Below are 23,602 nucleotides of genomic sequence, written 5' to 3' on the forward strand. Positions count from 1 at the left end.
CTGCTCAACCCTCATTAGTAGGCCTCTGGGGAGGTGTCCACTTCCTCATCAAAATGCCATTTCTGACATAATAATACTCAGGGACCTTTCAAACCTCTGACTCAGAACCAGGGGCGGCAACATGGCCATACACGGACACCAGTGTCCGTGGTAAAAGTTTTGAGGTTCGTGGTAATATTAAATGTCTTGCTCCAAGCCTAGAAGCTTGTGTTTTAAAATAACCTCGCGGCTAGAATCCAGCCCGCTGAAGGTTTCCATCCGGCTCACCAATCCTCTGTGACTGACAGCGGGATGCCATGGCTCGGATTTGATTGACGGCTTTCCTATTAAAGTGGATGTCGGGGGGTGGGGGGGGGGGGAAGGGGGGGCATGTGACTGATGGACAGCGGCCGCCTGTCTGTGATTGCTCAGTGTCTGCGACTAACAGTGGGCTGCCGGGGCGGGGTGAGCCCTGATTGGTGGTTCGTGGCGCAGGCGTGCTGAGATTAGCCTCCCCTGCTGTATTTGCACGGTTCAGGGATTGAGCAGGAATGGCTGCTGCAGGGAGAGGTAGAGAGAGGCGGAGGGGAGAGCAGGAAGTGGGCCAGCATACAGCCAGAGGCACAGCATAATACTGACAGCCCTTTAAACAAGCACCGGCCCAGGGAGCAGAGTGAGAGAGAAAGAGGGGGGGGGGGAGGGAGAGAGAGAGGGGGAGGGGAGGAGGGGGAAAGGGGGAGGGGGTGAAAGAGGGGAGAGAGAAGGGGTGAGAGGGACACAGGAGGAGGGGGTCTTGGGGGGGAAGAGAACACAGGGAGGGGGTCATGGGGGGGAGAGAGGGGGACACGGGGGGGGGGAGAGGGGGACACGGGGGGAGAGAGGGACACGGTGGGGGGGAGGGGGCCATGGGGGAGAGAGGGGGTCACAGGGGGTGAGGGGGACACAGGGGGAGAGAGGAGAGGGACATGCGAGTGAGAGAGGGACGGGAATGAGAGAGAGACACGGGGTAGAGAGGGGGACATGGGGGGAGAGGGGGACACGGGGGGAGAGAGGGACATGGTGGGGGGGAGAGAGGGACGCTGGGGGGGGGGGGGGCGAGAGGGACACGGTGGGGGGACAGTGTAGATGGACACCGGGGGCGGGGGTCTGGGGGGAGAGACACGGAGGGGAGAGGGTCATGATGGGGGGATGGGGTAGATGGACACCGGGGGAGTGGGGGAGTTGGGGAGAGAGACACGGAGGGGAGAGGGACACCGGGGGGGGGGGGGGGGTGTGGGTGGAAGGAAGAGGGACACGGCGGTGGGAGAGGGACACGGGGGGGGGGAGGGGAGAGGGATACAGGGGTGAGGGGAGAGGGACACGGGATTGGGAAGAGAGGGACATGGGGGGACGAGAGAGAGTGAGATAAGAAAAATGGACACAGAGAGGGGAGAATGATGGATACAGGGGGAGGGAGAGAGAGTGGGAGGGGAGAGAGAGAGAGAGATCAAGATCACTCCTGACAGATGGACATTTATCTGAATTCTCCGTATCGCTAGTGTGCGGGCAGATATTGACTGCTTGTGCAAGCAAAAACAATGCCAGGTTTTCACATTAAATAGGAAGAAATGTGTTTTAAATAGGACTGTGCTTGATGGCATTAGGTTGTCTGTACACTTTATATACAGTTTAATTGCCCCCATGTCCGTGACTGAGTCAATAATTTTGTCAACATGGTGCAACATGTTAGTGCCTATCACTGCTCAGAACATGCTGTCTGAGACAAGCTTCTCAAATCAGGGTCTGCCTGTTGTGACTCAACCAAGGAAAATCTGCTGAGCTTTTCACCATTGCCCACCTTGGAGACTTTAACACCAACACCCCCATCCAAACCCTTGAAAAAGGTTTCAGCCAACCACACAACCAAATTGTCCTCCACAACAACAGAATCTGTCTCGTCTTGCTTTGCCCTATGAGCCTGGGACCTAGACATAACACAATCCGGGAACATTCTGGGAAATTCTCCCTGCAAAACCTCAGTTTCAGCAAACTCACTCAGCTGGCTTCTCTGAAACTACTGGAGACACCAATACCTTATCCCCAGCAAAGTCATTTCCTAGCACAAAATCCACACCTTCAATCGGCAAACTAGGAATGACACCAATGGTAACAGGACCAGTGACTAAGTCACATTTCAAATCAACCCTATACAAAGGAATTGGTAAATAACTTCCATTAATACCCTGAATTAATGCTTTTGTATTCATCAAACTATCTGGACAGAAATTCATGTCATCTTCCAACATAAGTGATTGTGTCACCCCTTGTATCCCGAAGGATAACAATTGACTTGCCTGCCTCACCAGACAAGCATAGGGTCACTTCATCATTAAACAGAAAACTTCTGTAGCTTTCTGCAACCTGATTTACTCTGTGAACGTGGGAGATACTTCCTGCTTGCCATGAACTTTACCTGCTAGGACAGTATTTGATGGAGGGACATCATTTGACCGTAAAAATGCGACAGGTTTGTTTTACAACTTCTAATACTCAGCTTTCACATGCCCTTTCTAATGACAATAATGGCATGTTGGTCCCCTCAAACCAAACTTGCCCTCTGAATTTTCACCTTTATTAACCTGAGGAAAGCCTGTTTCTTTTTCATCTTTCATCAACAGAGCCAGGTTTCTTTTCCTATGTTTCCAGTTTCTCTGGAAGTTTCCAAATTGAGCCCCATTATTAATATTCTTGTGAGTTAATTCATAATCATCTGCCACTGCTGCAGTTTTCATTAGCTCACAACCTCTGTGTGCTTCCAGGTAGGACTTCATTCCCAAAAGGCAACTATTTTTGAACAGTTCCATCAAAATCACTTCCCTAATGCTCTAGAATTCATCGAACTATATCACCTGTCGAACATCATATCCTTCTCTCTAGCAAACTCTACATAGGTTTGGCCCTTTTCCTTTTCAAAGTTCTGAATTTCTGTCTGTAGGCCTCTGATATCAACTCATAGGCATTGAGAACAACAGCCTTTACTGGCATGGTCACGCGATTGCTATTCTGAGAGAGATGTGTACACATCCAAAGTTTTCCCCACATAAACACTCTGTAGGAGCTGAGACTAACATTTTTCAGGGTTAATCAAACACTTGGCAATTTTCTCAAATGACACAAAGTATGTTTCTACTCCCTCCTCACTAAATCTAGTTACCAAACGAATATTCTTCATGAAATAAAAACCAAGAGGAGTTTTCTGTGTCAACATCACTTCTCATCTTCAATTCAAGTTTGCGTAATTTGAACTGGAACTCCCTCCCTAACAGCACTGTGGATTGTCCACACCAGATAGACTGCAGGGGTTCGATAAAGGCAGCTCACCACCATCTTCTCAAGGGCAATTAGGAATGGATAATAAATGCTGGCCTTGCCAGCGACACCCACATCCCATAAAACAAATTTAAAAAAACTTTTTAAGAACCTTCCGATGAAGGGTCACTGACCCGAAACGTTAACTCTGCTTCTCTATCCACAGATGCTGCCAGACCTGCTGAGTGGTTCCAGCATTTCTTGTTTTTATTTTTAAAAACTGGTGCTCTATTTCGAGTTTTCCCAATTGAATTCTCGCTAATTCTAATTGAACACGAACTAGAAACGTCCATTTCTTTCTTGAGCTTCACGTGACTAGCCAATTCTTGGATGATCTCTGCTTTCTGAGTTCCTGGGCTTACACTGACACCCACAGCTCTGCTACAGCAATCAAATCAACTTTTCTCAACTGTTGCAATGTACTGAGAGACAAATCTTCTCTTTTAACAAATGCTTGAATGTCAATAGTATTCATGAATACAGCAAGAGCAAATGTAAAATCTTGCTTGTTTGAATTCTGGAAAGTTACAATGAACTCATGTCAAAGCTTAATTCGGATCCTAGACAAGGCCCCAATTTTGTTACGATCCATGTTGGGATCAACCAAACAAAAGAACAGCATTCACCAAATACTTACAACAAATAAATCAATAAACAAGACTCCACTTTATTTTAACAGTCAAATCAGAGTCAATATGAGTTATACATTATACAAATGATACAACAAAGTTGGACCTTGCTTTTTTTGAAGGACGCTTGCTAGAGGTCTGTGGTGAATGTTCCGATGCAATTATATGAGCTCACATGTAGGCTAAGTGCAATATTCGCAAAGAACAGGCAAGGAGACGGAACTCCAACTGACCAAAACTCTGAAGGCACAAAATGTCAAACGTTGCCGCTACTATTCTCCAGGAAAATCTCCAAAATGGCGCTGTGTTCCCACCTAAATAGGTTTCCCAATCCAGTACTATTAACAGCTACAAAAGGTTATCCTCTTGCTCTTTATATATTTATAAAACACCTTTGGCTTTTTCTTGATTTTACTTGTCAATATTTTTTCATGCCCTCTCTTTACTTTCTTAATTTCCTTGAACACTACTTTTTGCTTCACAAAATTGAGGATAAGGAATAATTCACTGAGACAGGTGAATGAACATGTTGGTGGTTGAACAAACTGTACCAAGGAGTGGTGGGCGGTGGGTTTGTGCCCACAGCAAGTCCTCAGTCTCCACTGGGCTGTCAGGAGAGGGAGGGGATCATACAGGCGATAGACCTTTCCCCACAGGGAGTAAAATGGGAGGGTGAAACAGCGTGTGCCACTGCAGAATGGCACTGCCCCAGACCAGGGAACAGGGTGTCTGCATGGCGCTTCCTTGAACTCATGATGAGGTCCTGCCCTCCTATTTCTCTCATGTTTGCATCATCTCCGTTTCCCTGTGACAGGACAGCTTGAAGTATCACAACTGAGTAATGGCAAGCTTCAGCACCATTAGGTTTCAGAGACAGACTGAAGATTTTGCTATGCTTTGGAATTCTCAGAACGTTGACAGGAAACAGGACCAGACGCTGAGGCAGAGATGAATCAGAAGGGTACTAACTGGGAGTATAGAATGTTTATCACTTCCCTGAGTTAGAGTCACGCACCACTTCATGAAGAGCACAGAGAACAGCTGCTGAGCTATATCTTTGACATTGGAATCGCTGCTGCCGTCATACAATGACCTTAAATTGTCCAGTGAATATTTGATTGTGGCTGTAGCTAGTGCATTATCTATCAGTAGTGATTTCCATACGTCGCTGATGTGCCTGTCAAATGGAACAGGGTGAGTGAGAGTAGACAAAACTGCTGGCAGATTGTGTGACGCCAAAATGGAGATGGAATCAATCACTGCGCACGTCACCCTCAGCTCAGTAATTGAGCGCAAATGATTGTACAAAACGTCACCTGTTCCAGGAATGTCTGCAAGGCTGGCTCCACATTTTCCAATGAGGAAGCTGCACAGGAAACATGCCATTGCTTGTCTGTTAGTTAAAGATTGTGAAGAGTGTCGAACTGATTATTAGCTACGCACTTGGATAAAACATCAATGCACATTTGAAACAGGGCCTGATTGGTAAGTTGATTTACCCTGATTTTGATGGTTTTCAGGTATTCCACTTCCTTATCTTTGTCATGCAGGGCCCCACCTGCCAAAAATGAGGCACATTAATTTTGCCACATGAACATTGATGTTTTTACACTGTTACTGGAGTAAAGAAAGAACTTGCTTTTTAAAAGAAAGCAACACCAGACCCTTGACTGGAAAGACATTTGCATATTTACAGACAGTGCTTAAAAGGGACAAGAGACCATTCCCTGCTACATTCAATCCACAATGGACTTTTGATTACCAGACGTTGAAGGTGGAGGAGCTAGCATTCCAAGTTGACTGCTAAGATAGTCGAATACACAAAAAGACATGGTCAGGCCAGTTTAGTCACATGACTAACTGACTGTTGTAGGTTTTTTTTGAACTTGTCACAGAGAATTTGAACTCCGAAAGCAGTTTGCTCCTGGACTGACAAGACCTCTCATCGCTGGCTTGTCACAGCCTTTCCCATCTGCTCTCATCTCTCTCCCCAGCTTTGGAATCCATTGAAGACATATGAACCCTGAGAGAGAAAAGACTCCTACAGTGAACAAAGTTTAAGAAGAATACTGGGCCCCAACGAAAATCAAGATCTACCTACAAGCAAGGACGACAGCGAGCACGAAGCACAGTAACAAAAGCCCCTCTTCAGAGATTGCCTCAAACCTCCCTACTTTTTTTTTCTGCCCTTTGCTGTCTCTATTTGCATGCGTGTATCGCATATGCATACTAGCGTAGAGCGTGGCATGTATCTGTAGGCATTAACCGAATTAGAGTTTAAGATTTAATAAATTTCACTTTTCTTCTTTAAACCTAAGAAAGCCTGTTTGTGCTCATTTCTTTGCCTTATAATTGGAAAGTGGCAAACAAGGATTCACAAAGGGGGAGCTCAAAAATGGAGTGTTTAAAATTAAACCCTGTTACATTGAGACCAGGTGAAGGCTGAAATGGTCACCTAGGCACCCTTCTCACCTGGTCGTAACAGAAATTTGGGTGCTAGCATCTGGAATTTTACCCACAGACAAATGGGAGCAATTGGAAGTGTGAAGCCAAATTGTTCCCAATCAAAAAATAAAGCAAGATTTCAATACAGGTTTTCTTGTGGTTGTGTGTGATTGAATACTAACATATCTGCAACTGAAGCTAGTAGATCTCCAAGCCAGGGTGAAGTAACTTGGGATAAGTTAAAGGCACTGTCTATGGAGGACCTGAGAAAAAATGGCTGAGCAGTGTGGGATCACTGTACGTGGCAAGGCTAGGAAGTCTAGTGGCCAACCATTTTTCCCTTAAATCTGAAGAAACAGAAGCAGTGTTCGAAGTAGACCCAGACAGGGTACTGCTAGCAAAGATACAATTGGAACAAAGGAAACTTGAATTAGAAGATGGGGAAAGAGAGAAAGACAGGAGAGGGAGAAAGAAAGAGACTTCCAGAAGAAACGTGAAGAAAATGAAAGGCAGGAGTGAGAGAGAGAAAGACAGCAGAAGGAACAAGAGGGAGAGGACAGAGAGAGAGAAAGAATATTCCAGAAAGAATCTGAAGAAAGAGAGCTGAAGCAGCTTGAGTTAACTAGGGGACAATAGAGTAACGCCAGTGAAAACATGGCCAATATGGAGGAACGTAATTCAGGGTTGGGTACAGGATTGTTAAAATGAGCTCATCTAATTCCAAAATTCAATGAGGAAGATGTGGAGTGTTTTTTTGTGTCTTTTAAGAAATTGGCAAGATAGCTAAAATCGCCAGCTGACACCTGGCCTCTTTTACTACAAAGCAAGCTAACCGGAAAAGCTCATGAGGTTATTCCTTGTGGCCAGAAGAGAGTTCATCAAATTACAAATTACTTCAGGTCCCCCCTCAGCCTTCTCTGCTCTAAGGAAAACAACCCTAGCTTATCCAGTCTCTCTCCATTGCTGAAATGCTCCAGCCCAGGCAACATCCTGGTGAATCTCTTCTGCACCCTCTCCAGTGCAATCACATCCTTCCTATAGTGCGGCGACCAGAACTGTACACAGTACTCCAGCTGTGGCCTAACTAGCGTTTTATACAGCTCCATCATAACCTCCCTGCTCTTATATTCTATGCCTCGGCTAATAAAGGCAAGTATCCCATATGCCTTCAGTGATCTATGGACAAGTACACCAAGGTCCCTCTGACTCTCTGTACTTCCTAGGGTCCTACCATCCATTGTATATTCCCTTGCCTTGTGACCAGTGTCTGAGGGCTTTAAAAATACAGGTCAGCTATGAGACTGTCAGAGAAGTAATCCTGTTAGAGGAATTTAAAAACTCTTTCCCATTCTCAATAAAGACCCATGTAGAGGAGCAGCGGGTTCAGGGAGCCCGGCAAGCGGCCGTCCTGTCCGAGGTTGCTTTAATTTATAAGTTGGCATCCCAGGGGAAAACCTTTCCTAATCACCACCGCAAATCTGAAAAGGACAATGGGTGGGAAGGTGATCGAAGCCCAGGCAGTCCTGGAAGAGAAAGGAAAGCAAGAGACACAGGGGCCCCTCCTCCAGCCAAAAAGGAAGGTGCTGTGAGGAAGAGTGAGACCCGGAGACCTGTGTGCTTCCATTGTAAGAAGGCAGGGCATTTCAAAGCTGGAAACTAAAGGGAAAACCGATAGGGTTAATCACGTACACTCATTCAGTGAAGATGGGACCCTGACGGAAAACACAGAGCAAGCTGTGGCTTTAACTGCAGTAAGAGTGAAACCAAGGAAGCTTAATACGGCCATTGCAGGAAAAGTTAATAGGATTCTGAAGGTTATCAGGGTTTTGTGTCTGAAGGGAAAGTAACCCCATACCCCTCGAGTGAGGCAAGCAAGCCCATAGTGATTCTTAGGGACACAAGGGTGACTAGATCCCTTTTACTGGGAAAAGGCCTGACTTTTCCCCCAGAAACTGCAATGAACACCAAAATGGTGGTGAATGGTATTGGAGGGCAGTGTATGCCTGTACCTGTACACTGGGTGCACCTGGAGTGCGACCTAGTTTCGGGACCAGTGACCGTAGGGATTGTCCCTAGTTTACCTGTGGATGGGGTTGACCTGCTCCTAGGTAATGATCTGGCGGGTGTGAAGGTGGCAGCCCCCCCAGTAGTGAAAGACAGACCGCAGGAGGTCAGACAGACAGGGCAGCGGCAGAAGATGGTCCCCTGCAGTGTCCCTGAATGTGTAGTGGATCATGCCATGATCAAACCAGCTCCCCCACAGAAGACTGCGTTGGTACTGCAGTTAGATGACCATGAGGTCTGCCTGTCCAAGACTTTCTTTGGAAAGTTAGGAGACCCAGGGAATGAATTAAATAAATTTTCCCTAGCTGAGATTCAGCGAGTTGACCCAGTACGGCGAGTGTTAGCACAGGCTGCCCAGTCTGAAAGCGAGGCAGAGTGAGTCCCTGATTGCTACTATTTAAAGAATGAGGTACTGATGAGGAAATAAAGTTCCCCTCACAGACCTGAGGGCAAGGAGTGGACAGTGGTTCACTAGTCAGTGGTACTGCAAAGGTACTGGGGATGAATATTAAGAAGGGCCCACGAGACTACAGTGGCTGTACATGCCGGTATATGAAAGACCAAAGCCCGCATAAGACAGCAGTTTGACTGGCCAAAACTCCACATAGATGAGGTGGAGTACTGCAGGAGTTGCCACATGTGCCAGGTTGAGGGGATACCCTAACCTACAATTAAACCTGCACCCCTAAGTCCTGCACCAGTGTTAGGAGGACCCTCCAGCAGAGAGCTGGTGATCTATAAGGGATCCCTGCCGAGAACAAAAGGGGATAGGCAAGCACACAGCTGGCAAAGATTTAGAAAGAGTAGGGGAAAAAGTGACCAAAAGGGCAGGTTAATTGAAGTCCGGGAGGAATTCTGGATGAAAATCCCTACTGTCTGGTCAACCAACCCCGAAAAATTTGAAGAGTTAGACCCCACATCCTCCTATGTAAACGTAGACTCTGGAAGCACCCCACCAGAGTTGCTAACAGCATTTACAGGAACTTGCAGAGATAAAGAGAGACCTCTGGGGAGCACAGAAACCATGAGGGTGATGTCTCACCTAGTCAAAGTGTCACAGGAGAGTGCAGTAAAGTCTGCAAAAATACCTGCAGGTAGGAGTGTCCCAGAGAACAAAGGGGAGATTTACAAAGAGTCTTCACCCACAGTCAGAGGAAAAGGGAACCACCCTCTCCTGAAGTCAAAAGTCTTTGCATGACTCAGAGTTCAGGATAGACCTGCCCAATACTAACTGTCCTGAGGAAAAAAAGGGGAAATTAAAGCAGCCCTGGCACCCTGGAAAAGACCATTTTAATAGGCTTTAAAGTTGATGAATGAATAGAAATGAATGAGAGAAATGTATGTTTTTTTTTTCTGTATCTTATATTTCTCTCAACCCCTGTAATGATATGTGCCTTTTTTTTCAAATCACATTTTATTCCCCTGGGTGTGGAGGTGTCAGGCAAACCCCCCCCACCCCCCCCCCCCCCCCACTACCTGCCAAGAATAATGAAAATTAATTTTGCCACATGAACATTCATTTTAAACTAATGTTGAAGAAAGAACTTGCTTTAAAATTCAATTGGAGCCCCTGACTAGAAAGACATTTTCATAGTAACAAACAGTGTTGGAACAAAGGACCCAGTCCTTGCTTCCCCAATACACAGAAGTAGTGACCAGACCAGTTTGGTCACATGACTGTTGGAAGTTCAAATTCAAAAAATTCCAACAGGGAATTTAAAATTAGAAAGCTGTTTTCTCCTGGACTGAGAGCACCTCTCTCCTGTCTGCTCACCTCTCTCCTGTCTGCTCTCATCTCACTCTCACCAGCTTCGAAAACTATTGAAGGCACATGAACCCCAAGAGAGAAAAGTCTCCGACAGTGAACAAGGTTTAAGAAGAATACTGGGCCCCAACGAAAAGCAAGACTACTTACAAAAGGACTACAGTGAGATCGAAGCACAGTAAATAAGAAACTCTTCTGATATTGCCTCAAACCTCCATTTTATTTTTTTCTGCTCTTTTCTGTCCCTATTTGCATGCGTGTAGCACGTGTGCGTGCTAGCGTGGACACATCGTATATCCGTAGGCATTAACCATATTACAGTTTAAGTTCAAGGTTTAATAGGTTTAAAGAAGAAAAGTGAAATTTAAGAAAGCCTGTTTGTGCTCATTTCTTTGCCTTATAATTGGAAAGTGGTGAACAAGGATTCACCAAAGGGGGAGCTCAAAACACTGCGTTTAAAAATTAAACCCTGTTACAATAAGACCAGGCGAAGACAGTAAAAGACCCCTAGACACCTTTCTCATCTGGCCGTAACACTAATATATACAAGTTTTGAATGGCTGCCTCCCTTAAAACTCACAATGGATCTACACATGGAAGTCCAATATCCAATAACAGTCACCAACTTATGGGATGGAACCTTATTGCTTATGTCAAGTTTCTCCAGGTATCAGGTCACCAGCGTGTAAAGTGGTCTCCATTGCCTTTTCTCACTCATGGCCCTTTGTGGATTGGATCCTGGTTTCCATGTCCTTAATCACAGACTGAAGCCGATCAGGAGACAAATCCAAAAGTGTGCATTGCTTCAGAAGACCGTGCAGAGAAGCCACTGTGTCACTGTAAGGTTTCTGTTTCACTGGCATGTCAACCTTTGTACTTTCATTAGCACTGCTGGTCTCCAAATCCGAAAAGCTGAAGACACTTTTCACGCATACATTAATTAGCTCACTGTTCTCGGCCAGTGAAGGATCCAGATTTATGAGGGCTGCACAGACATCCATGGCAGCCTTTGAACCAAAGTGGCCATTGTCGCTGTTAGCTCAGCCGTGACCAGCTCCTGCATGCAGCTCAGTAATTCTGCCTTTCTGGTGAAAGTGCAGGTGGGTTGCTTTTCACTGGGTTGGATAGCTTTGGCCAACAGTGTCACGGTCTTTGTCAAACTTAACTTCATTGTCAAGTTCCGCGCCTCAAATCTGCATCCAAAAATATTCATGTTGAAATTCCTCAGGCCATTGTGTAGAATTTCTATTTCTATTCTGGGCAGAATGAGATCCCGAGGACAATGTGATATTATCTGCCTAAAGCACAAGATGAGAATGCTTTTAACTTTTATTATTTCATCATCAACCTGGTTGTGGAAGACACTTTGTGTGTTAGAACAGATAGCAAAAGTTTCTATAAATATATAAAACGAAAAAGAGTGGCTAAAGTAAACATTGGTCCTCTAGAGGATGAGAAGGGGAATTTAGTTATGGGATATGATGAAATGGCCGAGGCATTGAACAGGTACTTTGTATCGGTCTTCACAGTGGAGGACATTAATAACATGCCAGTAATTGACAAAGAGACGAACGTAGGTGAGGACCTGGAAACAATCATTATTACGGAAGAGGTAGCGTTGGGCAAGCTAATGGAGCTTAGGATTGATAAGTCTCCTGGCCCTGACGGAATGCATCCTAGGGTACTAAAAGAGATGGCGGGAGAAATAGCAGGTGCACTGGCGATAATTTTCCATAATTCACTGGACTCTGGGGTAGTCCCAGCAGATTGGAAAACAGCAGATGTGATGCCACTGTTTAAAAAGGGAGGTAGACAAAGGATGGGGAATTATAGACTGGTTAGCTTAACCTCTGTAGTGGGGAAGATGCTTGAGTCTATTATCAAGGAAGAAATAGCAGGGCATCTCGATAGAAATTGTCCCGTTGGGCAGACGCAGCATGGGTTCATGAAGGGCAGGTCATGCTTGACAAATCTTTTGGAATTCTATGATGACATTACGAGCAAGGTGGACAATGGGGACCCAGTGGATGTGGTGTACCTAGATTTCCAAAAAGCCTTCGACCAGGTGCCGCACAAGAGGCTGCTGTATAAAATAAGGATGCATGGCGTTAGGGGTAAAGTATTAGCATGGATAGAGGATTGGTTGACTGACAGGAAGTAGGGAGTGGGGATAAATGAGTGCTATTCTGGTTGGTAATCAGTCACTAGTGGTGTGCCTCAGGGATCGGTGTTGGGTCCACAATTATTTACAATTTATATAGATGATTTGGAGTTGGGGACCACTTGTAGGGTGTCAAAGTTTGCAGATGACACTAAGATGAGTGGCAGAGCAAAGTGTGCAGATGACTGCGAAACTTTGCAGAGGAACATAGATACATTGAGTGAGTGGGCAAAGGACTGGCAGATGGAATACAATGTTAATAAATGTGAAGTCATTCATTTCGGTAGGAGTAACAGTAAAAAGGATTACTTGAATGGTAAAAAGTTGCAGCATGCTGCTATGCAGAGGGACCTGGGTGTCCTTGTGCATGAATCGCAGAAGGTTGGTCTGCAGGTACAGCAAGTAATTAGGAAGGCAAATGGAATTTTGTCCTTCATTGCTAAAGGGATTGAGTTTAAAAGCAGAGAGGTTATGTTGCAGCTGTATAAGGTACTGGTGAGGCCGCACCTGGAGTACTGTGTACAGTTTTGGTCTCCTCACTTGAGAAAGGATGTACTAGGTTGATTCCGGAGTTGAGGGGGTTGGCTTATGAGGAGAGACTGAGTAGATTGGGATTATATTCATTGGAATTCAGAAGAATGAGGGGGGATCTTATAGAAACATATAAAATCATGAAGGGAATAGATAAGATACAAGTGGAGAGGATGTTTCCACTGGCAGGTGAAGCTAGGACAAGAGGGCATAGCCTCAAGATTAGAAGGAGCAGATTTAGGACTGAATTAAGAAGGAACTTCTTCACCCAGAGGGTTGTTAATCTATGGAATTCCTTGCCCAGTGAAGTAGTTGACGCTTCTTCAGTAAACGTTTTTAAAGCTAAGGTAGATATCTTTTTGAATAATAAAGGAATTAAGGGATATGGTGAGAACGCGGGTAAGTGGATCTGAGTCCACGAAAAGATCAGCCATGATCTTATTGAATGGCGGAGCAGGCTCAAGGGGCCGGACGGCCTATTCCTGCTCCTAGTTCTTATGAACTATTTAACTTTGTGAAATCCTCAAGTACACTGAGCAGTGTCTAAGTGGGTTACAGCACAGTTACCAATTCCAGAAGCTACCTTACAAATGGAACAATGTAGCAGCAGTTTACTCTGTGTTTAGCTTGTGCTGATTCGGCAATGGGAGTGTTTGATCAGACACGTTAATCTGCCATTTACAGTCCTCTATCAGGCTGTGAAGAAGCAGAGCATGTACACAGCTGGTAAAAGGGGATGCTTCATTTGTGTCTGGTACTGTGTGTCTTGGTGTCTAAATGTGACCAATGGGCAAAGATCTAACATTAAAAGAGTGAATGGCTGATGATACAAGTGCAAATTTTTACTGAGGTTCTGAGTGTGGAGTTTTACAGAAGTTCAGAAGACCAGACAGGGAGCACACGTAACAGACAGAGAGTGACAGCAAGAAAGAGAGAGGCAGAGGGAAAGACAGAGAGGGACAGATAGACAGAGTGCGATCGACGAACTGACAGTGACCTTCTCTATTTATCTTCTTTACCATCTGTCGCTTTCCACATTTAAAATGGAGTGCGGAAGGAACTTTAATCTGTATCTAAGCGGTGTGGTACTTGACCTCGGACTGTTTATGGAGGCAGTGTTATCGCAGTGTCTGTGCTGTACCAGTTTGGACATTTTTGACATGGCATTAGAGTTGTAGTTTTACTCTACCTAACCTATGCTGTACTGGCCCTGGGAATATTTGATGGGACAGCATACAGGAAGCTTTAACTCTGCATCTAACCCATGCTGTAAATTCCCAGGAATTGTGCAATGGGACAATGTAGAAGAATCTTTCCTCATCATATCTGTGCTGTATCTGGCCTGGAAGTGCTTGATTGGCAGTGTAGGCAGAGCTTTACTCTGTATCTAACCCTCTGAGTGAAACAAAATGTCTCATCCCTCTTGTACACCTTTTGCCAAATATTTTAAATGTTTAAGGCCTGCCAATAGGATATTTCTGTACTGTGGGATGGTTATATTAGCTTTCCACAAACGTTTAGCTAAGAATGGGATAGCTCCCATAGCTGAATAGCTCGCTGGATGTCTACACAAAATTCAGACCCAGAGCTCTGGTCTTCAGTCACTGCGACGATCTGGAGAGGGGTTTGTGCGAGAGTCGGTGAAAGAGCGTGCAAGTGTGTGTGAGTGAGTGAGCAAGGAGCTGATGACGAGCAAAAGCATTAAGGAAAATGAAACAGACGGCACATCTGTGTCAATATGTAGAAATCCCCACTGAGAGGCAGATTTATTATCACAAAGAATCTGCTAGTTAACATTGTATGCAAATGAATCCAGCAATACCATTTTAATGCAATATAAATTAAAAAACATGCAAATTCCAGTACTTGTCCAGAAATTGTTCATTATCATATATAAAGAGGGGGTTAACACTTCTTCAGAAGATAGCTTTGTAAACAATGTGCATTTGAGTGTATTGAGAGCCGGAAGATGAGATCTCAAAGTTACAAATGAGGGGATGCGGCTCAATATTAGCAGGGAATTAAAGCAAATCAGCTGGAAGACAGCAGGACAGTCACGGACAGGCAGCTGTGCCGGGTGTTTAGATCAGCTCACACTATCAGCTTGGTTAGTGAGCCAGTGTCCCAATCAGTGTTTTACTGGCAGGATACTGCTTGGGTCTGGGACGGTCAAAATCCACTCACTGGCTGGTGAAAATTTCACCGAGGGCAGGACTCACTCGGACCTTACACTCAGCTGGCAGACAGCGAGCGTCTGGAGAGCTCAGGCCACTGGGCTCTGCTCTTTCTCCAGTGCCAGTGAGCACAGTCAAACCTGCAGTAACGGAGAGGAACCGCCATCAGTTCTAGCTGCACATCACTTTCAGGCACTCTCCACACACAGGAGCCCGACTAAATCCAGATGCCAAACTGCAACTTACGAGCTGACAAGGCATAGGCAGAATCTGGCACTCTCAAACCTTTCGATCTAAAGATTCCTTGAACAAAATGATGGGGACTTGGAAAAAGAAAGAAACAATTTCAAAAGTGTACCAGACTAAATTAACCCTTTAAGAGCCAGGTAGCTTTTATGCTTACTTCTCCCTGAACACAAGGTTGCAAATCGTGACCATAACAGACTTGTGATTTATTAATGATCAATGTCAAATACAAATCCCTTACTGCTGTCTGACGAAAGATGGAAAGAGGAGGAAGAGCCCCCACTAACTCTGATCACCTTGTGTCATGATCTGAGAGGAAACACTTGAGATGGATTCAGGCAACACCACCCCCCACCCTGGAGTGTCCAACACGACCCAGTTACAGCCCAGCCCCAGAGGAACGTTGCTTATAATTTCTTTTTAAATAAAGTATGTGTCAGTCCTACAAGAACTCCAGAAGATTCTGGACTTTAAAATAAAAACAGTTCCAGCACAACACAGCAGTTCTGCTGGTTAATGTCCTGTTCTGAAGCCATTCCCTCAGCACCAGACCAGAGACAAATGAGATAAAACCCTCTGCTAAAAACAAATTATACAACAGCAAAAATTATTCAGTTAAGACACACTGCAGTTAGCATTCAATTTACAGCGTCCCATATAGTACAACAGATGTTTATATACAAGGCAGGGGCCCCACTGAACAAGGTGAAAAACCAGAAATATTTACAACAATTGAACTTGATTCTACCATCAATCATCAGCAGGATTACTTTGTTCTGATATTTCAGTGCTATCACCAGTTTTTAGTGGAGAGAGAAGCAGGCGGAGAGAAATTTCCAGCAGTACAATTCTAAATCCTGCTCATCCAAACCTGGGCTGTGTGAGGAGGAATCTCTTGGGCTGAGGGATCCCTCGAACCTGTTTCACATGGGGTAGAGAGCTGGTCCAACTCAGTAATGGGACAATTGTGGATGAACGGAGAGTCGCACTTGAAATTTGGTCACCCCCTCTTCCCGGCCCACATCCACTCCCCCACAATATCTGTGTCATCTTCCCCCTTCCACTAATGGGCGGTTTTAATACATTAGGGACGAAATAAAAATGCAACTTGCTGCAGCCCAGAGTGCTGCTTTAAGTGTAACATGTGGTGAACATGCTGAGTTTCTGCTCTCTGCTGCTACTGTACTATGAATGGGTTTAGTTGCAAGATGAAGTTTGAAGAGGCTCTGCAAGGACAGGGAGTAACCCTGCTGGTAGCGCAGATCCTGCTTGCCTGCTACTGAGGAAGGCCCTCCCTCTTTGCAGCATCTACAGGAAGGCACCTGGTTATAATTATTCCTTTCACAGCTATGCCATATAGGGAGACCCAGGAACTGGTCTCAGTTTAGCACTGTCCTGTTGGATAGGGGTGCAAAATACAGGCTTAAATAGATAGTCACAAATGGTCTGTGTGTACTTAAAAAAAAGACATTTCCAGTTTACTCCCAGGATGAATGAATTGTCGAGGTTTCAGCAGAACATGACCCCGAATGTGATTATAATCCAACTACAAAATTAAAGCAATGCGTAAAGACAAGTCCCAGCAGAATAAACACCAGGGAGATTGCATCTGACCATGGAAAGCTGACTTTTCATGGGGATAATTCTGATTTCCTTGAAATGTTTGACAGAATTCAATAAAAATACCTTGCTGCAAAGGGATTAATCCAGATCTAAAACTGCCCAAGCACTGCAAAGAACCATTCCCAGCAGCAGAAACCTGGGGCTGGGGAAAATTTAAACGCGGCATTCAGGGTCAAGATTCCACTGATTAAACTGCTTTTCCTGCTGCACTGTGTACTGAACCGTGGGGATTTCCAAAACCAGAGAGAGATTCAGCTCAGGTCAGACTTGGCACAGTCAGAAACAGACGGTAAAATGCTGTGGAATACTACAGCCAGTCATGAACTAGGAACATCCAGGTTTGCATTCCAGACAGAGACCTGCTCAAACTCATCCCCGATCCCCCACTCACATGTTTAGTTCAGCTCGATTCTGAGGTTTGCGTTAATGTTTTGCAAGCTTTTTGTAACCACACCTCCCCCTCCACAGTTCATGTTCACTACAGGTTTAGAGTTAATAGGCTTTTTTTTTAAAAAGTTAAAAAGGTTAAACCCAAGACTTATTTACATAATCAATAAACAGTTTGACTGTCACCTCAATTTCAGAGGGACTGGCACTGGATCATTCCACCCAGTTTCTGTTCAGCTTCATTCTCCCCCACCCAGGGCCTCCCTGCGCTCTCCAAACTCTCAAGTTCCAAGGTTTAGAAAGAGCTTGAGTCAGGTAAGAATAATTTGTTTTAAAGTGTAGCTTCTAAGACCAGCACTAGGTGGCGCCCTCCTCCCTGGATCAGTTACAGCAGCACTGTATGAGAGCCCCCTTCAGTTTAGAATCATGCCATTCCCAGGCCTAGAATCACTGCCCCTCTCTCCGCTGTAGGCAGGACAGGCCCTTAGGAGTCAAGCCCAGCATACCCTACTACACTTCTCAGAGCTAAAGACTGAGCACTCAGAACCTACAAGACAGCAACTTACCCAGCTCGAGTGTAGGGAATATGCCGCAGCATGTTAGAGCCTTTATGCCCTGTTAAAAAAGCAATATAGGGCAGGAGAGGGAACAAATCTGATCAGAAACAGGATAACTCGTCAAATCAAATCTGCTCCACTCTCTTCATCTAAAATGGACCCACACAAGAGGCTGTGCAGCATAAATCCACTCTCACCTTTCATGTCCCGTGTCAGTGCCCCCGACTGCAACAAGGTCCCCGCTGACTCTACTCGGGTTTACACACTCGAGTGCAGTAACACTGGTGTAACCCAAGCCCTACAGCACAGCAAAAATGATCTTGGTTTTCAGCTTCGGCACATGTCTGCCCTTGGTCGTTGTCAGCTGCCCCACCATGACCAATGGGTAAACAGTGCAGAGTCTGTCTATCCCACTACAGACCTGCACCCACTGGGACCTTGAACAGAAGTGGGTGGGGGGGGGGGCTAGGCTTCATCTATTAAGGTAACTGGCAAAAATAAAAAAGAGGCAACATGAGAAGAACCTTTTCGAGGCAACAAGTGCTTAGGATTTGGAATGTACTTCCTGATAGGTTGGTGGATGCAGATTCAATCGTAGCCTTCTACAGGGAGTTGGATAAATACTTTGAAAGAGTCAGCGCAGACTCAAATGGGCTAACTAGCCTCCTTCTGTGCTATATGATTTGCACCTGGTCTAGTGCTGCCGGCGCTGGGAGGGACAATATCCACACAGTCTAATGGTATTCCCAGGACACTCGAGAACTCCAACAGTGAGCTTGAGGGATGAGACTACACAGAGCACTTATTGCTGCTTGTACTCTGGGGCATCTTTGTTCTCCGACTTTCTCTCTGCTTCAGGCAGTGTATGAAGCTCCCTCATCTCACCCAGACCAATTTGCTTTGCTGATACATGCTCTCATTTCCCCATCTGGTCCTGAGACAGGACTTTGAGGGGAGGAGGAGGTTGGGAGATAGGGTGCTGTCAGGTGCCCTCAGTGTAAAGAGCCTCTTCTGGTCCACGACTGGCGTACATACTGCAAGGTCAGTGTTGTACCGGGACACAACTGGCCTCATTAGCAAAACTAAGCAACCAGCAGAGTGCAAGGGCTGCACGCTCCTGGACTCCACTACTGCAGATCAACACAGAGTGATACTGTAGACAAGACAGAAATCAGTGCAGATCGCTGACCGCAGAATCAGGTTGAGATGCAAATGTGTGTGTGGAGCCTCTATTTCACACTGGAAGTCACTTTCCACTCAGCTGACTCCTAACACCTCCCAGTGCACAGTTCATGTTCACTACACGTTTAGAGATAATAGACTTTTATAAAAAAAAAAATTAAAAAAGGTTAAACCCATGACATATTACATAATCAATATATGGTTTGACTGTCACCTCAATTTCAACTTTGCTCTCCCCCAGAATGTCCAGATTCTGGCAATGCCCAGAATGTCTCTCGAGTTTACCATCAGTGCATGCTGCAGTGGGAGCCCACGTGGGCTGGGGTGGGGGCCAAGAGGGAACACGGAAATTCAGTTGGGTCACAATATTTCACACGGGTCCCAAATATGACAAACTGAGAAAGAACAACAAAGTATTTCTAATCTGTACAAAAGGTGTCATTGGAAAGTTGGCTACAATGGCGAGTTTTACTGCTGTTGTTCTGCAGGTTTAAAAAAAGTTGTTGAAAAGACATGGAAATTAATCAGAGATATCGCTGCCTCACTCCAGTGTTTCGGCTTGTGCTGCATAATAAAAGAAAAGTGTTCACTGGCTCAACCAGTTACGGTGTCTGCTCTGCACTGGCCCACAGGGAGCAGTCTCCATGGTTCATAGTTCAAACTCCCCTTTTCCGCTTGCCCTTGCTGAGGTCAGAGGGAAGGTGCAGTACTCATGATGACAACTTCACAGCTTGGTGGCAGCACAACGAACCCCAAAAATCAAAAGCGTGTTCTCGGTTTGGATTTCTTCACCTGTTTTTAAACCCATGCCACCAACCACTCCCCCCCCCACAACCCCCTCCCACCCCCAGACCACTCTCCCAAACGTGTGCTGCACTGGCTCTCTCCTCAGTTACTGCACCGAGCTTCAGGTCCTGTCCAAGGTCAGGGGGAAAAGTACGTTTCCAGAGAAGAGTCCAACCACATTACTCCCGCGCGAGGGCAGTGTGTCATCCCGAAATCGGCAGACTTGGCCGGCTGAGAATGGAACGCCCGAGGGCTGCCGGAACAAGTCACCCCTCCACCATTTGGTTGATTATGTTGATGAGGTTGTCCATCCCCCACAGGTAGCCGTCTTCCCGATTACCCTCCACCCAGGCCACCCTGTGGTTCAGTGTCTCTCGGTTGGGTAATAGCACCGTCTTCCCAAAGTCAATCATCCAAACCTTTGCCAGCTCCGTCTTGTCATGGACAAAGAGAAGAGAACTTCCCACCACCTGGAAATGAGGGTACAATGAAAGCACAATTGCATGGTTGGGAGTCAGAAGACACTACAACTCGATGGAGTGAAGATCTTCATTTACAGCTTAACAACCTAGTGGCTCAATGTGTTATGCAGTGCACCAGTGACCCACGCAGAGCGGACAGTCTTAACTTGCCCACTGAATCAGCTAATCCCAGTAGTGGCTGTCCTAAACATAAGAAATACAAGCAGCAGTAGGCCATTCAGCCCATCGAGCTGCACTGCTTTTCTAGAAGATCATGGCTGATCATCTATCGCAACCCCACTTTCTCACATTGTCCCCATATCCCTTGATTCCCATAGTATCCAGAAATCTACTGATCGCAGCCTTGAACATACTTATTGACTGAGCACACAACCATTTGGGGTAGTGAATTCCAAAGATTCATAAACCGACGAATGAAGAAATTTCTCATCTCAATCATAAATGGCCGTAGAGATAACTGATATTTTTTTTTTAATTCACTCTTTGGACATGGGTATTTATTGGTTAAGATTGACTGCACATTCCAAATTTTCCTTGAGATAGTCGCGGTGAGCCGCCTTCTTAAACCGCTGAAGTCCGCAAGCTGAAGGTACTCCCACAGTGCTATTAGGGAGTGGGGGGTGGGGGGGCGGTGAAAGAAACAAAGGGAGCAATCGGTCGAGCTCCTACTCAGGTGGACCCTGGGGGGGGGGCTGTGGACAGGTGACTGTGATGGACTCCATAGTTAAACAGCCCACTAACGCTATTCCTTTTAAAGCAGCAGAGAATCTGAACTGTATGAAAGCCATAGTCAGGTTGAAGATTGTACAGCTCCATGGAGAGCCGGCATGGACTCAAAGGGCCGAATGGCCTCCTTCTGTGCCATATATGACTCTCCAAATCAAATTGCTGAGAAATCTACAGCTGCATATGTGGAGTCTGCACATACTATCTGAAGCAAGGGTTGGGGACGCCCACCCCCCTTCCCCCCCATGGAAGTGCATCAGCCCTGGGGAGTCTGGGACGATAATCATCCTCCAAACATCAGCACTAATAGTTGCCAACCGAACAATCTCCCTGTGACCGCGTGGGTTTCCTCCGGGTGCTCCGGTTTCCTCCCACATGCTAAAGACTTGCGGGTTGATAGGTCAATTGCCCATTGTAAAAATTTCCCCTAGTGTAGGTAGGTGGTAGGAGAATTGAGGGAAGCTGGGTATGTAAGAGGGAAAATGGGATTACTATAGGATTAGTATAAATGGGTATTAGTAAATGGGTAAATTAGTGTAAGCGGACTCGTTGGGCTGAAGGGCCTGTTTCAGTGCTGCAGCTCTCTATGACATGAAGCACAGACACACAAAGCAGCAGCTTGCCCTAATCCCAGGCCAGGGACAAGGAGTCTCAGGCTAAATCAGACAGCAGGTCCGTCAGCAACTGGACAGACATTTTGGATTCTGACAGTGTCACAAACTGTGAAGCTTTCTTTTCCCTTTCCAGCTGCTGCTGGGATTGCTGTGGATTTGCAGCTGTAATTTTTTTTGTGTGCGGTTGTTTTACAAAAACATTGTCATCTTAGCTCACTGGGTTCTGTACATTAAGCTGTGGGTGGACAGGGAACATCCTTTACCTCGTGTGTGTTGAAGAACTCGGAGCCCTCCAGCGCTGTCCTCAATTCTTTCAATCGCGTCAAATAGTTTCTCTGCAACAGAGTAACACAGGAGCATGAGCTGCACATGGACCAGGGAGGAACAAGGGTAGCAGGAGGGCCAGCCCACATGCTACCAAGCTGAACCATCCAAAAGAGAGAGAATTTGGGGGAAACTATGATCTCTGACATGATTCTGAGAAGCTGTTGCCTGAAGGAATGTAATAACAGAGGATAAATAGTTACCAGGATGTTTCTATTGCTGTCCACAAAATCTTCCAGTGCCTCAATAACTTGCTCCTTGAGTCTCGTTTTCTTAAAGCTCGTGTTGCAAGAGCCATCAGCCTTCTGGAGGAATGCAAGAGAAACGGAAGCCTTTAATTGGAGTGAGGAGATTATGCAGATCTGAGCAAAATCAACGACAAACAGCAGTGCCCTGTGACTGGGACTGATGACCATGTCCTCCCACATCCTGCTGCTCACCCTGCTACCTCCTTCGGCCCAGTTCACCTCCCCCACACCATTCTGTGACTGGCTGGACTGTTAACAGTTCTATGCTCAGTTTTGAGCACCCCACCTTAGGAAGGATATATTGGCCTTGGAGGGAATGCAGCATAGATTCACCAGAATCATACCTGGACTCCAAGGGTTAAATAACCAGGAGGGATTACACAAATTGGGATTATATTCCCAGGAATTAGAAGGTCAAGGGGTAATTTGATCAAAGTTTTCAAGATATTAAGGGGAACAGATAGGGTTGATAGAAACTATTTATGCTGGTTGAGGTGTCTAGGACTAAAGGGCATAGTCTACAAATTAGAGCCAAAACTTTCCGGAGGAAAATTAGGAAACACTTCCATACACAAGTTTGGCGCTCTCTTCTGCAAATGGCAGTCGATGCCAGATCAATTGTTAATTTAAAAAAATGATAGACAGGTTTTTGTTAACAAAAGGTATAATGGGATATGAGGCAAAGGTGGGTATATGGAGTTAGGTTGCAGATCAACCATGGTTGAACAGGCTCGAGAGGATAAATGGCCTACTCCAGTTCCTACGTTCCTTTGATAGTTTCTTTCTAGTTGGTTGACTGGCACATAGAGCTCGCCACTCACCCTGATGCCCTCTATCCTGAACCCCAGTGTTGCAGTCGAGCTGAGTGTCTCCCGCCACTGCATGTAACGTGGCTTTAAAACGGCCTTCTGCTCATGCTCCTCCTGCGTGGGTGCGTTTGGATCCACCGCGATCATCTTCTCATACATGTCTTTTCGCAGTTTGGGCTTCTCACGAGCTTTAGTCAGCTCCTCCTCAAGGTACGTCCTTCAAAAGGAAATTTGGAATCCAGTGTTAGAGAAATACAAAGGACTAAGCATGCATTAAAAACCAACAGTGATTCGCAGAGACGGTTATTGTACCCGCTCTCCTGTTCAAATCCCTCGCCCCTCCCAATCTCTAACTTCCAGCTCCGATAAAGTCTCTGAACTGTTCCAATTCCAGACTCTTCCCCTTCCCTAATTTCCAACACTCCACCATTGGCAGAGATGCTTTCAGTTTGAAAAGGCACAAAGCTCCGGAATTGCCATCCTAAATCTCTTTACCGCCTTTATGACACTGCTTAAAACCTA

The 23,602-nt window shown here is 45.8% G+C and overlaps 1 protein-coding gene across 1 annotated transcript in view; it reads right to left on the reverse strand.

Annotated features, from left to right (window-relative positions):
- LOC137353176 (inositol-trisphosphate 3-kinase A-like) overlaps positions 1-23,602 on the reverse strand; it is a 105,729-nt gene that overhangs the window by 9,597 nt on the left and 72,530 nt on the right. The window contains exons 6-8 of the mRNA XM_068019223.1: positions 23,093-23,297; positions 22,227-22,328; positions 21,963-22,034 (exon numbers count right to left, since the gene is read on the reverse strand). Coding sequence (XP_067875324.1) covers positions 21,963-22,034; positions 22,227-22,328; positions 23,093-23,297 — 379 coding nt within the window. The remainder of the gene's footprint in view (positions 1-21,962; positions 22,035-22,226; positions 22,329-23,092; positions 23,298-23,602) is intronic.

Source organism: Heterodontus francisci, chromosome 40 (assembly GCF_036365525.1).
Source record: "Heterodontus francisci isolate sHetFra1 chromosome 40, sHetFra1.hap1, whole genome shotgun sequence".
In the NCBI taxonomy this organism is placed as follows: Eukaryota; Metazoa; Chordata; class Chondrichthyes; order Heterodontiformes; family Heterodontidae; genus Heterodontus; species Heterodontus francisci.